Genomic DNA, 13,153 nt, shown 5'->3' with positions numbered 1-13,153 from the left:
TAGGTATGCAAACTGGAGCAGTCGGGGATCGAACCACCAACCTTCTGATTAGTAGCTGCTCTACCTACTGACACCTGAGCCTATGAGCTTTGCTTTGTGTTTTCAGGTTTGTGTTCACACCTAAATAGTAAGAGAAAGCTCGTGTGTGTCCTCATTAGTATAGGATTTATGTTGGTGTGTGGGACTGTAGCCTCAGGCTTAAATTGTTAAATGGTAATTATGAGAAAGTGCCGCTGTTACTCTATACTGACCTCAGTACGTTCAATCTACAGTCTGGACTCTGTAGGAAAAGACTGAGCTGCTTCATATGCAAACCCCCCAGGTTGTTTTCACCCAGGTCCAGATGTGTCAGGTGGGAGGGGTTGGTCTTCAGAGCCGCAAACAAATCACCACAGATGGTTTCTGACAAACTGCATCCACACAATCTGAATAAAGAACAAAACATGAAGATAAATTCCTAATTCATTCACATCTGTACTCATCAGGGAGATTCTCTCAAACATTATCAGACACACTCATCATTGTGTTGTTGTAAAACAAGGTCAAAATCAAGATAAACTTTATTATTCCCAGGGGGCAGTTTGCCTTGCAGCCAGCAGCAAGTCACCTCCACACAACACAAACAGCCAAGAACACAGAATCACATACAAGAACTGAAAAAGTTAGTAGCAGTCGGGACAATTGAGAACTTAAATCTATTTGTTCATCATCACATCAGTCTTCTACTGACATCAAGTCAAATCAAAGTTCAGATACAAACAGCAGGCAGCTCAGACACTGAACATACTCCAAACAGCTGAACACATGATTGAATATTAGAGTTATCACAATGTGTTTCTGACTGTCTTCCATTTAAAGAACAAAAAGGTTTGACTCAGTCTGAATAAAGAAAATATAGTCTCAATAAAAATCTAATCAAAATGTCTTGATGCATTCTCAATCATCCAGGAAAGTAAATCTCCAAAAGTTGATTCTGTTCATCTGGACGTAGCGTTTTGTGGGAGAAACGTTTTGTCACTCATCCAGGTGACTTCTTCAGTCTCAGCTGACTGCAGGTTTCAATCTTATAAACAGTACATTTGCATAATGACTGAAACCAGCCCACTGAAGGAACAATGGGCTGTGAGGTCAGTTCCTTAATCATAATTATGCAAATTCCCATGACCATTGATCAACAATCACTGACCAAAACCCACTGACCAAAACCCACTGATCAAAATTTAAAACAAATCTAATCAAAATGTTTTTCTTTAATCTCTGTTTAAAAGAAATTCAGAGATTTGTGAATACATCAAAGAGTCCTGCTTAATCTCACTGCTACCTTTAACTCGGTAGATCTCAACATCTTAAGTCAAAGACTTCATGATCCAGTTAGTTTAACAGATAAGGTGATAGACTGGTTTCCATTATACCCAAAGGGGAGACATTTCTAAGTTTCAACTGGTCGTTTTAGATGTGCAGAAATGAAAAATACAATGAGAGGTTCTTTAAGGTTTTTTGGTCAGTTACTGTTGAACTTCTATTTGTTTCTGCTTATTACTAGTTGTTAAAATGTATTACGATCATAAAGAATCAACATAATCTGCCACTTAAATGAAGATGATACACAGTTGCTGGAGCTATTTGTTCTTTATTTTTATTATTTTGAAATTAGTTAAAGTTTGTTGTTAGTTTACTTATATTTTGGGGTTTATTTACAAGTTTATTTGTCGGTTAATATTTTGTTTCAATGTTTTGTTTGTTTGTTGTTACTTTGTTAAATTAGTCAGTAAGAGCTGTAGGGCCATTTTGTTTCTATAAATAAAGAGACTGGTATAGGACCAGCATGCACTGGGGTGTGTGAGATTAAAAGAAACTTGCTTTATCGCTACAATATATGTTATAGCATTAGCAGAGCATTAACCATATTACATATAGCTTTAAGATGGTCTTGAGACATTTAAACACACTGACACCATATTAATCCTATGCAGGTGCAGTCATAACCATTTTTACAGTGTTATAGCGTTATATACACATTGCAGTTCTGTGCTCATAAAGAGTTGAAGCTTTCCCAGGTAGTTAAAGGTCTCAAGCTTCATTCAGCGTGATGTCTGGGTGACCCATTGGTTAAGAAGCCGGGAGCTTAAGAAAGATTGCACACATGCTTACAAAACACATATATATATCACATATAACCTAGAAACAGATTTGAGCATAGGCCTGAATGTATTCAGCTAACATGCTGCACTAGAGCTTTCTTGACAACAGGTGACGCGTGGAGAGGACCAGCCCCTGGAGACCACAGAGGCCTGAGTCCATTGCCTTGTTTGGAAGAAGATGCCAAAAAGAGGAACCTCTATGTTGCATTTAATTCTTAAAATACATGAATGTTCTGTACATGCAAATTATGTGCTTGTAAACGCAAGAAGGGGCGTCATAATACCCTGATGCTATAAAAGCAATCTGAAGTATAATTTTGGTGAAGATTCTTGCTGATGTGTGCAGTGATTGTCTTCCCGCGCGTGTACTCAATAAAAGATTGCTTCGACCCAAGCCTTCTGGACTGTCTCGGTTTTGTACTTTTCACTCAATTTCTTACCCGTAACAGGTGGGCCTATGGTTTTTTACCAGAGCAGGAGAAGCAGCAGGGAGGATCTTGTTATTGCCAAACTGGATGAATAAACCATAAAAACGCAACTTTCAAGTTTGGACAGTGGACTTCTTTTGCCTGCGTACGAAATATTACCTCAGTGCAGCAGTGGCTTGTGGACTTCAAATTGTGGGACGTTTGGTTTGTCAAACAAAAGGAATTGCCACTACATAAAGTAAAAAACCTGCCCGTGGACAAAGGAATAATCCTTCATTAATGGATATGTTGGATATAAGGATTTCAAGGATCACCGTGGAACTCGAATAAAAGTTATTGGATCGTCTGGTGAGTAATCCAGACGGATTTGGTGTTGAGGCTTGGATCAACATGTCACTCGTTCATCAAAGCTGGTGAGTGATAATATTGTTTAAGCCGTAAAGGAAAACAGTGAAGCTATTGGAGTTTAAAGACATTATTTCACTATAAAGACTGATGAACTGAGTTTGGATGTACTAAATTGGTGCATAATTGGATCGCTAATTGAAACATGCCAACGCCCTCTGTGGAAATGTTTGTTCACTGCAATCAGCCGGTAAATGGATGTCATGTTTGTGCTTTAGGCTATGGATTCTCAGTGTGCTGTGCATCTTTATAATGTTTGAAATAATCTAAGAGGACAATAAAAATGTCGGATATTAAGAGTAAACAAGAGGATGACACTCAGATGCAAGCAGAGAAAAGAAGCATCAAATTTACGCCAAAAGGTTTGGATTTGTATATAAAGACATGCCAAGAAAAGCGGAGTTCAATGTGTAAGCAAGCATCTAAGTACATGGGGAAAATTTCAGCTTTAATGACCTCACATGAGAACGTTAAGGAAGTGTCTTCTGAATTTGGGAAGTTTATTAAATGCTATCAAGATGCAAACGCTTTGCAAGAATCCTTTTTAAGTTTGCCACTGCCAGAAGATGAAGTGACAAGGCAAACCGCACATTTTCAGTGTAAGGTGACAGCATTCTCTGTTTTTATGGACAAAGTAAAGGTTTGGTTGCAGGAAGCAGGCGAGCCGTATACTGAACAAAGCAATACTGCTCTTAATGATCAAGCTGTTGAAAGTTTGGATGAAATAAATCCTGAAGACAGTGTCTCTAATATCTCAAGTGTAAAACCACCTTCAAAAACATTGTCACAGCAAAGTCGAATTTCATCAACATCTTCTGCACGCATTAAAGCTACGGGTGACAAGGCAGCGCTCATGGAGCTCATCTCACTGCATTAAAGAACAAACATTCTATCGAAGCGCAAGAGGAAAAACTGAGAAAAGAAAAGGAGAAACTGAGAAAAGTGCAGCAGGGGATTGTGGACTTTAAATTGTGGGACGTTTGGTTTGTCAAAAGTAAAAGAATTGCCACTACAACAGTGATACTTCTGACTTTCCTCTAACAATCTAACTCCTTTTTAGGAAATAATAAGGTGCACTGATAACATTAGCTGATGGATCTCCAGAAACAAAAAACTTGTCTGTCCAAAAAGTTAGACAGAAACTTTGTTCATATCATCCCTGTCTCTGAAACAAATTTTTAATAATCATATTGAAATGGTTACCAGAACTGCTTTCTGCCATGGAAAATATATGAAAAGTTTGAAAATTCTTGGAAAATTAGTCCATGTGTTTACACTGAGCAGGTAAGAGTACTGTAAAGAGCTACTTGCAGGATTGTTCAAATCATAAGCAGGATGATTTTAATTCATTCAGTTTGCAGAGGCCAGAGCCCTCATATGTACATGGAAATGTGACCACATCACCCCAGTATTACTTCATTAATTCATCATTTCATTGACTCCCAGTTAATAACATCTAAAATTTTCCTATTAGTTCATAAGTGAGCTGAAGGTGTTTTCAGTTAATCTGGTCGTATGCATGAATAACATTTTTCTGGTTTTGTTCAATTATGTTTAGCTTGTGCTTCAGAGATATTCTCTGAAATGTTTCCCCCACTGAAAAACATGCAGACTTACTGTGCTGCTGCTGTTTGTACATCAGAATTAATCATAATTAATTAACATCATCATTAATTTTGTTTCAGGACCATCATGAAACTGACCAATCACCTAGCTCTGATGTCATGGTTTTGCCAAAGGAAGCAGTAGGAGAAGTTGGCCTTCAGCTCTTTCTGGCAGAAACACTTCAGAGCAGAAACGCTCACAGAAGTTATTTGATATTTTTTTTTCATATTTTTCATTTCCAGTTTGTTCGGGTTCAGACAGCAGAACTATTCACTTAGATTTAGGTTAGTTTTAGTCATAACGACACATTTCTTACATGTCAGCACTACTGAGGGTGGCTTGTCCATCTGTGCACACACAGTACTACCAAACTCAACTCATACTAAACACACACACTGTGTAGGAATCATCAGTACTGTTCCTCAGGTTAGCTTCAGGTTAGCCCTTTAGCATTTCTCCAGTCTTTTTTTTTTTGTCGACTCTACACATTAAAGGAGGAACAGCTGTTAACACCTTATCTTTGCCTGCGTCACTCTCATCGCATTATTCTCATCCTGTGTGACTGGATTAATCTGATTTGGACTAACAACACTGGTCTCTATGTGCAGCTGGCTGTGAGACCAGTACTTAGGGACGGTCTACAAAGTGCAACACTGCAAGAACATCAGACACAAATTTGCAGCAAATTCAAACAAACATCTACTGTCATTACTGTCACCAAACTCTGTGGATCCTTTATTGCAAATTCAAATGGGATCAAATGGTCAGACAAAAGAGGGTTATGAGGAAATATGATGAAATGTTGTGTCTTAGCAGCAAGTTATTGAATCATTTTCCTCACAAACCAAACAAAATGATTGACAAACATGTTTTTACAAACTCAGTGTTGGACTCGGATCAGCAGGATAACCTGATGTTCAGAGTCCTTTCTCTGACTGGGCTCCATGGAAACACTTGGACTGGTCTCAGCTGCCTTCTTTCTGTAGTCCAACAGAGTCCTTTCTCTTCTCCAGCTTCTGTTTGAAATCCTCTCACAGAGTCTGAATCCTGTGTTGTTGTCATGTTTGGGCCTGTGTTAGGCTGCTCTGTGTTCCTCTGCTTTAACACACAGCTCACCACAGCAGCTGTGTGGGTCGTCTCTGTAGCAGCCATATCAGCTTCTGATACCATGAACATCATCACAGCTCCTAACTTCACCTTTATTAGCTTTGACATTCATGTCTTTCTTTTCTCTCTCTCTGTTTCCACACAAGCTCAAAGTCTCTGCAGCCTGTTTTTATCTGCCATCATCAGATCTTCATCATTCACATCCCTCACACACTCTACAGCCTCATCAGTACTGACTTCATCTTCACTGACTGATGGAGCACAACATGAACCTGTGGAGGCTGAAAAACTGTCCTGTCAAACATCTCCCCGTCACCACTCCACTTCTGTCAGCCTGTAAATGAACCCTGCTCAAGTCTGTCACTTCTGTCTGGAGCCAAAAGGAAAAACTGTTGTTCAGTCACAGTGTTGGGGAGGAATGGAGTACATGTACCGTTACGTATTTTAAATAGAAAATATGAGTAAATGTTCTCCGTTAGAGTCACCGTTTAAAAAGGTGATATTCAGAATACAGTTACTTTGTTAAAAGGCGGTCTTTTCTTGTTTCATATGTTAGGCTATGTCGTCTCTATTTTTGGTAATTCCATGTCGGTGGAAACCCAAACAAAACACGCAGAGGCTCTAAAGCCCGTGTCTCAATCTCACGGCCCATGTCACCTGTACTTGTGGCCCGCATAGTGACGTAAAGAAATATTTTCAAAAATTATTATTCAAAAAATGATTTACTATGAAGGCAATATGCAGAGTGTTACAGGCATAGCCCTAAGGAATGTAGGCTCATGGGTGGTGTAGTCCATGATGCAGGGAGAATGGACTGCCATGCTGTTATGTCTCTGTGAGCATGAGGGAGGGAAAAAAAGGAGAGTTGAAAAGTACGAGATGTCACTCATTTTATAATAAGATTTAAAAACCTAGTTGGTATTGGTATGGCGAGTAACCTTCGGTAATAGTAATAAATCACACGGCAATAGTACATTCATGTAGCTGTAAGAAGCATGATAATGTATTAAGTAATACAGTATTCAGAATGCGATACTCTCATTGAGTAACTTAACAAAATACATTACAAAACACATTTTGGGGCATGTATTCTGTAATCTGTACTGGAATACATTTTAAAAGTAACCTTCCCAACACTGTTCAGTCGTTTGGAAAGACACAACATTTCTGAAAGCACTCAAACTTCTGAACATTTGTCTTCAGACACATCCTGAACATTTAGGAACTGAAGAAAGTTTCAAACATCAAAGATCTGAAATACAGAAAAACTACAACAGCTGCAGTCCATGAACTCACCTCAGAGTCTCCAGTCGACAGTTTGGACTCTCCAGTCCAGCACACAGAAGCTTCACTGATGAATCCTGCAGGTAATTGTTCCTCATGTGCAGCTCTGTCAGATGGGAGGGGTTGGACTTCAGAGCTGAGGCCACAACTTCACAGTGAGACTCTGAGAGTCCACAGCCAGCCAGTCTGTGATGATAGAAAATATAAAATGTGTTATTATAAAAGCAGAAAATCTGCATTATAAACACAGACTGAATGTATATGAAGACAAAACAGAGTGAGGTCATAATCTGATGAATCTGCTCTTCACATCTGTGCTTCAGCTCCTCTTACTGTGTTTGACACAACGATTGAGTCTCTCTCAGACCTGCAGACTTTTAATGAGAATCTTTGTTTGGCTTTAATCTGCAGATGAAGGAGGAAGATGGTGTCACATTTAGGCTTCCATAATGTCCACAGTCTGTCACTGAGATCTGGTCCAGAGTCAGAGTGAAGACACACATTTGGACTGTTTCCTGTTTTGACTCCAGAACATTTTGAATGAGTTCAGCTCAGTGAAGAGTTCCAGCTGCAAAGATGATCTCTGTTTGCTACCTGCTGTCAGGTACGACTGTTCACGTCCACACGCAGGAAAAACCTGCTGACTGTTACCAAACGGAGCAGAAATCTCATCACTGGACAATAATGATGAATGAACTCAGAGCTGCTGATATCAGATCTGATTTCAGGGAAACTAAACACAGAAATGATTGGCTCATTTTAGCTTTCTGAGCCATTATCTGCTGGTGTGTCGCTAGTTGGCAGAACATGATTTGTATTCCTGTTCAGGGCTTCAGTGTTTATGAGTCCAGGTCCAGGTGACAGCAAGTCAAAATGATGTTACCTGTCTGTGTCCAGCAGCAGCCTGTATTCACTTTGAATATTGTTATAACCTGACATGGATCAGTTTGTCTTTGATTGGTTTGTAAATGTCACTGTTTCCATTGGACCTGAGTGACGGTACAAAGACAGAGAGGGAGAGAAAGGAGAGAGAGGATGGAGACAGCAAAGACAGAGCAAACACAAACAGGTGAGAGTGGACAGGTGACCAAGGTCAGCAACCAATCAGAGAGCTTCTGTTTGACCCACAGTCACTGATGATGACTGCACATAACCAAGCAGTGTGTTACTCTGATATCAAATATGGATCCTGCTCTTATAATAATGATCATCAGATGATATTATTGTGTTATTTTGTAGCTGAATACGATGTTTGTGTGATTATCAGTGAAAGAAGCAGTGAGGAGGATGGAGAGAGAGAGAGGACAGAGGGTGAAGTTAGAAACACTAAAAGGATTTTTCATGGATTTCATGGATGATTTGAGTGATTTCCAGCAGGACACTTAAACATGTCAGTGGACGTCCTAAAGAACATATTCACTGATATGAAACGTGTCATTGAACAGGATTAATATCAGTGGAAACATGGTGGAAACAGCTGTGACTGCATGGATGTGACACACTTCAAATCTGTTCTCCACTCTTGGATTTGGGATCCATGGAGCTGCTGCTGAGTCTGTACAATAAAGGATGGTGTGGAAGGTTGCAGCGTACGGACACAAACACTGTGTGGTTACAACATGAACCTCCCACCATCTATAAAGCACTGATGACATCATGACGTTTGCCAGGAAGTTAGCTCGTGGATGTAAACAGCAGCCAGAAACACAGCAGTGAATTCCATCAGCAGGAAACAGGGACGACATTTCAGCAGCAACAACTAAACGTTGAACAATCAGCCCTGTGATTAATGAGGACATGAAGTCAGACATTAGGAGCAGCAGCAGGAATGAGAGTGAATCCATGAGCTGCTGTGACATCAGCTCACATAATTGACACATATTCAGTCCAGATGTCAGCAGTGTCTTCTCACTCAGTTTGTCCCACTGTGGGCAGTAAGAGAGCACAGCTGGTTCACCTCTGATCCTCACTCTGACCCACAGCACTGTCACTCATCAGTAGGGCTGGGTATCGTCACTGATTTCTAGAATCGATTCGATTCCGATTCACAAGGTCCCGAATCGATTCGATCCACGATTCGATTCAATTCGATTTGAATCTGGGAAATTTTGACAGTCAGAAATATTATAATTCAGATCAGTACATTTACATATTTTTGTATCAATAAAAAGGAAGCTGACACACGCAAGACTTTATCAAAAGTGTAAGCGTCACAGCAGATGCCTTTGTGTCAAAGTAGCTGAAGATAAAACAGAAAAACATGAAGGTGGTTTTCCTGGCCTGGGATTTTATAAAAATATTCTGCAGTACATCAAAAACGAAAGAAAACCATTAATCAACATGTGAACGTTACCTCTGACGTTACAGCGGTTTTATTAGAGACACGGCTAAGTGTTTTGCATTTTGCATAATTTTAAAAAGTTTAAATTTTTTCAGTATTGAACGGCAGAAATTAGGTTTTCTTTTTGGAAGTATGTAAAACGAGAAAAAAAAAACAGCGGCCGACAGCGCTGTAAACAACGCTAGACTGGTGTGTAACAAGCAAGCGAATAATGCAGAAAACAGATTTTTAGACGGGAAACTGTTATTGAAGTATAGAGAGAGAGAGAGAGAGAGAGAGAGAGAGAGAGAGGGGAGAGAGAGAGAGAGAGAGCTGTGCATGAAGTGTGATTTTATCCTGGTGGAAGCAAAACAGTAAAAGTCAGAGTGAATTTGTGACGATGTTTATGTGAAGCGTAGTTTGGATCTTCTTTTGCTGCTGGTTCGGTCAATATTGTTTGGAGAGAGATCAAACCTGCAGCTTCAGAATCAGCGTAAAAAGGACGTAAACACAAAGTGCGGATCCGCCGAAACATCAGAACCAGCGAGCTGTCGGCTTTCAGCCCCGGCCGTGTCCATGCCGTCGGGTAAGAAAGGCGACATCTCACTGATTCTGATCCGTGGCGGGTCCGCACTTTGTGTTTACGTTCTTGTGCAGAATCCGTGTACCTGCTCTCGTTTACTGTTTTAGCTGTTTGGTGGTTGTTGAAATTTTGAGGTTTCACCTGAGATTCTGGCATTTTGGGCAAAATAAATTTATATTAAAAAATCGATTCAGGATTTTAATGAATCAATTTCACGCTATCCAAGCCAGAATCGATTTTAATCAATGAATCGATTATAAAAACCCACCCCTAGTCATCAGTACATCACACTTTAATCACACTAAACCAGAGTCTTCCTCAGCACCTTCACCCTCACTCACCATGTTTATGCCACTAAACTCTGTGTCTGCAGTTCTGTCTGTAGTCAGAGGAGAAGCTCAGACGGTGACTGCTCTGGATATTTGTCTCTGTTTGTAACATCAGAGTTCACTTCACTACAAAGAAGCTCTTCATAGATTCTTATTTCTGTCTCTCTAACAGCAGCGTCTGAATGACCAACAACAACAGCAGCAGATTTAAAATACTGCCCCCTAATGACACAACACAGGTACTACATGTAGGTGTGAGTCTACAACACACAGCTAAGTGCACATACACATTTTATCTGAGAAACTCAAACTAATGAGAGTCGTTTAGTACTGTGTATATCTGAAGAACTAAACTACTAATCTACAATAATTAATGATGTAAATGATCACATCTGGACTCACCGAGCCTTTCTGCAGTTCCTCACAGCTGGAATCAGTCTCAGTCGTCCTCGCTCTGATGTGTTGTACTTCTGCAGGTCCAACTCATCCAGAACCTCCTCTGACATCTGCAGCATGAAGGCCAGAGCTGAGCACTGGATCTCAGAGAGTTCCTTCTCTGATCTGTTCTCTGACGTCAGGAACTCTTGGATCTCCTGATGTACTGAAAGGTTGTTCATCTCCATCAGACAGTGGAAGATGTTGATGCTTCTGTCAGGAGAGAATGTATAACTATTCATCTTCTTCAGGTTGTTGATGACTCTCTGGATGGTTTCTGGTCTGATCTCTGTCTGACCCAGCAGACCTACTAAGAGTCTCTGGTTGGACTCCAGACACAGGCCATGAAGGAAGCGAACAAACAGGTCCAGGTGGCCATTTTTACTCTGGAGGGATTTCTCCATGACTCTCTTTAGAAATACATCGAGTGACTGGAGATATCTGTTATCAAAAAGACTGGAAATCATCTGGGACAAAGATTTTGGTTTAAGGAAGTTCTTCAGCACCTCAGTCTTCCTGTTGTTGAGACAGTGGAACATGTAGACTGCAGCCAGAAACTCCTGAATGCTCAGATGAACAAAGCAGTAGACTGGTTTCTGGAAGATCACACACTCTCTTTTGAAGATCTCTGTACAAACTCCTGAGTACACCGAGGCCTCTGTCACATCCAGACCACACTGCTCCAGGTCTTCTTGGTAGAACATGATGTTTCCTTTCTCCAGATGTTCAAACGCCAGCCTCCCCAGCTTCAGAAGAACTTCCCTGTCAGCCTCCGTCAGCTCCTGTGGGCTCGTCTCATGTCCCTCATGGTACTTGTTCTTCTTCCTCTTTGTCTGAACCAGCAGGAAGTGTGAGTACATGTCAGTCAGGGTCTTGGGCAGCTCTCCTCTCTGCTCTGTAGTCAACATGTGCTCCAGAACTGTAGCAGTGATCCAGCAGAAGACTGGGATACTACACATGATGTGGAGGCTCCTGGATGTCTTCATGTGGGAGATGATTCTGCTGGACAGCTCTTCATCACTGAATCTCCTCCTGAAGTACTCCTCCTTCTGGGCGTCAGTGAAGCCTCGTGCTTCTGTTAGCCTGTCAACACATGTAGGAGGGATCTGATTGGCTGCTGCAGGTCGGGAAGTTATCCAGACGAGAGCCGAGGGAAGCAGATTCCCCTGGATGAGGTTTGTCAGCAGCTGGCTGACTGATGACTTCTGTGTGACATCAGACAGCAGCTTCCTGTTGGTGAAATCCAATGAAAGTCTGCTTTCATCCAGGCCGTCAAAGATGAACAAAAGCTGAGAGACAGCCAGCTTCTCTGCTGTGACCTTCTGTAATGTTGGATGAAAAACATGGAGCAGCTCCAGAAGACTGTACTGCTCATCTCTGATCAGGTTCAGCTCCCTGAATGAAAGCAGAACCACCACACTGACATGTTGGTTCTCCAAGCCCTCTGCCCAGTCCAGAGTGAACTTCTGCACTGAGAAGGTTTTTCCAACACCAGCCACGCCGTTGGTCAGAACCACTCTGATGGGTCTCTGTTGGTCAGGGAAGGCTTTAAAGATGTCCTGGCACCTGATTGGAGTGTCATGGAGGGCGTCCATCTTGGAAGCTGTCTCCAGCTGCCTCACCTCATGTTGGGTATGAACCTCTTCACTCTGTCCCTCTGTGATGTAGAGCTCAGTGTAGATCCTGTTGAGGAGGGTTCTACTTCCTGTTTCATCACTTCCTTCAGTCACACGTTCACATCTCCTCCTCAGACTGATCTTATGTTCATCTAAAACCTCCTGCAGACCAACATCTGCTGAAAGAAAGAGAAAGAAAACTCTTCAATGTCTGAACAACAACAAGAAGTCCAGTTTTCAGAAATGAGTCCATCAGCAGACAGATGTTCAGTCTTACTTTGTACACAGCTGCTCTGACTGGCTGTCTGCAGTCCAGCTCTGCTTCTGGATCTTTCTCCACACTGGGGACAGGAGGAGTCTCCTGATGAAGCAGACTGGTCCCAGTATGAGGAGATGCACTGTCTGCAGAACCAGTGTCCACAGCTGGTAGAGACTGGATCCTTCAGGACGTCCTGACACAAAGCACAGCAGGACAGCTGCTCCTCCTCACAAGCACCACTCCTCTTCCTCTTTCTGTGAACACATTTCTTTATCAATATCAAATCATTTACTGACTATTGTTAAAAATATCCAAATTTAAAAGATGGTGCAGAAGTTGTGATGTTCACAGAGTAAAGTGAAGATACTTTTCTGTTTGAAGGCAGCGTTCAGTCTGGAAACAAAGTGATGCTTCATTGATTTCATCAACACTAATGAGCTGCTTTCCCTTTCTGCCTGTCTTATTAAACACTAAGTGATCTGCCTGCAGTTTGCTATGAATACACACTTCACAATAAAAGCCTTCCATCAGAGGGCGCTGCTCATATCCTTCATGGCGCTCCATAGATGACGGTAACGGACTCACAGCCGGACCAATGAGGCCGAGTGTTAAAAACGCTTCCTCTTTTTAGGTTTTGTTGG

General features: G+C 41.4%; 2 protein-coding genes across 3 annotated transcripts in view; one reads left to right on the top strand and one right to left on the bottom strand.

The window, feature by feature from the left end:
- LOC134620251 (uncharacterized) overlaps positions 1–13,153 on the top strand; it is a 331,095-nt gene that overhangs the window by 151,455 nt on the left and 166,487 nt on the right. The window lies entirely within an intron of this gene.
- The window catches only part of LOC134624178 (NACHT, LRR and PYD domains-containing protein 3-like), a 45,127-nt gene that overhangs the window by 30,092 nt on the left and 1,882 nt on the right, over positions 1–13,153 (bottom strand). Inside the window, exons 3-6 of one of the 2 annotated variants that reach the window (XM_063469164.1) lie at positions 12,531–12,766; positions 10,605–12,429; positions 6,983–7,156; positions 252–425 (exon numbers count right to left, since the gene is read on the bottom strand). In XM_063469164.1, coding sequence (XP_063325234.1) covers positions 252–425; positions 6,983–7,156; positions 10,605–12,429; positions 12,531–12,766 — 2,409 coding nt within the window. Of the gene's footprint in view, positions 1–251; positions 426–6,982; positions 7,157–10,604; positions 12,433–12,530; positions 12,767–13,153 lie in introns of both variants that reach the window. The other variant, XM_063469163.1, reaches the window with a different exon arrangement.

This window comes from Pelmatolapia mariae, linkage group LG3_W (assembly GCF_036321145.2).
Source record: "Pelmatolapia mariae isolate MD_Pm_ZW linkage group LG3_W, Pm_UMD_F_2, whole genome shotgun sequence".
In the NCBI taxonomy this organism is placed as follows: domain Eukaryota; kingdom Metazoa; phylum Chordata; class Actinopteri; order Cichliformes; family Cichlidae; genus Pelmatolapia; species Pelmatolapia mariae.
The sequence above is the reverse complement of the archived record's forward strand: the minus strand, read 5'-3'. Positions and strand labels throughout refer to the sequence as shown.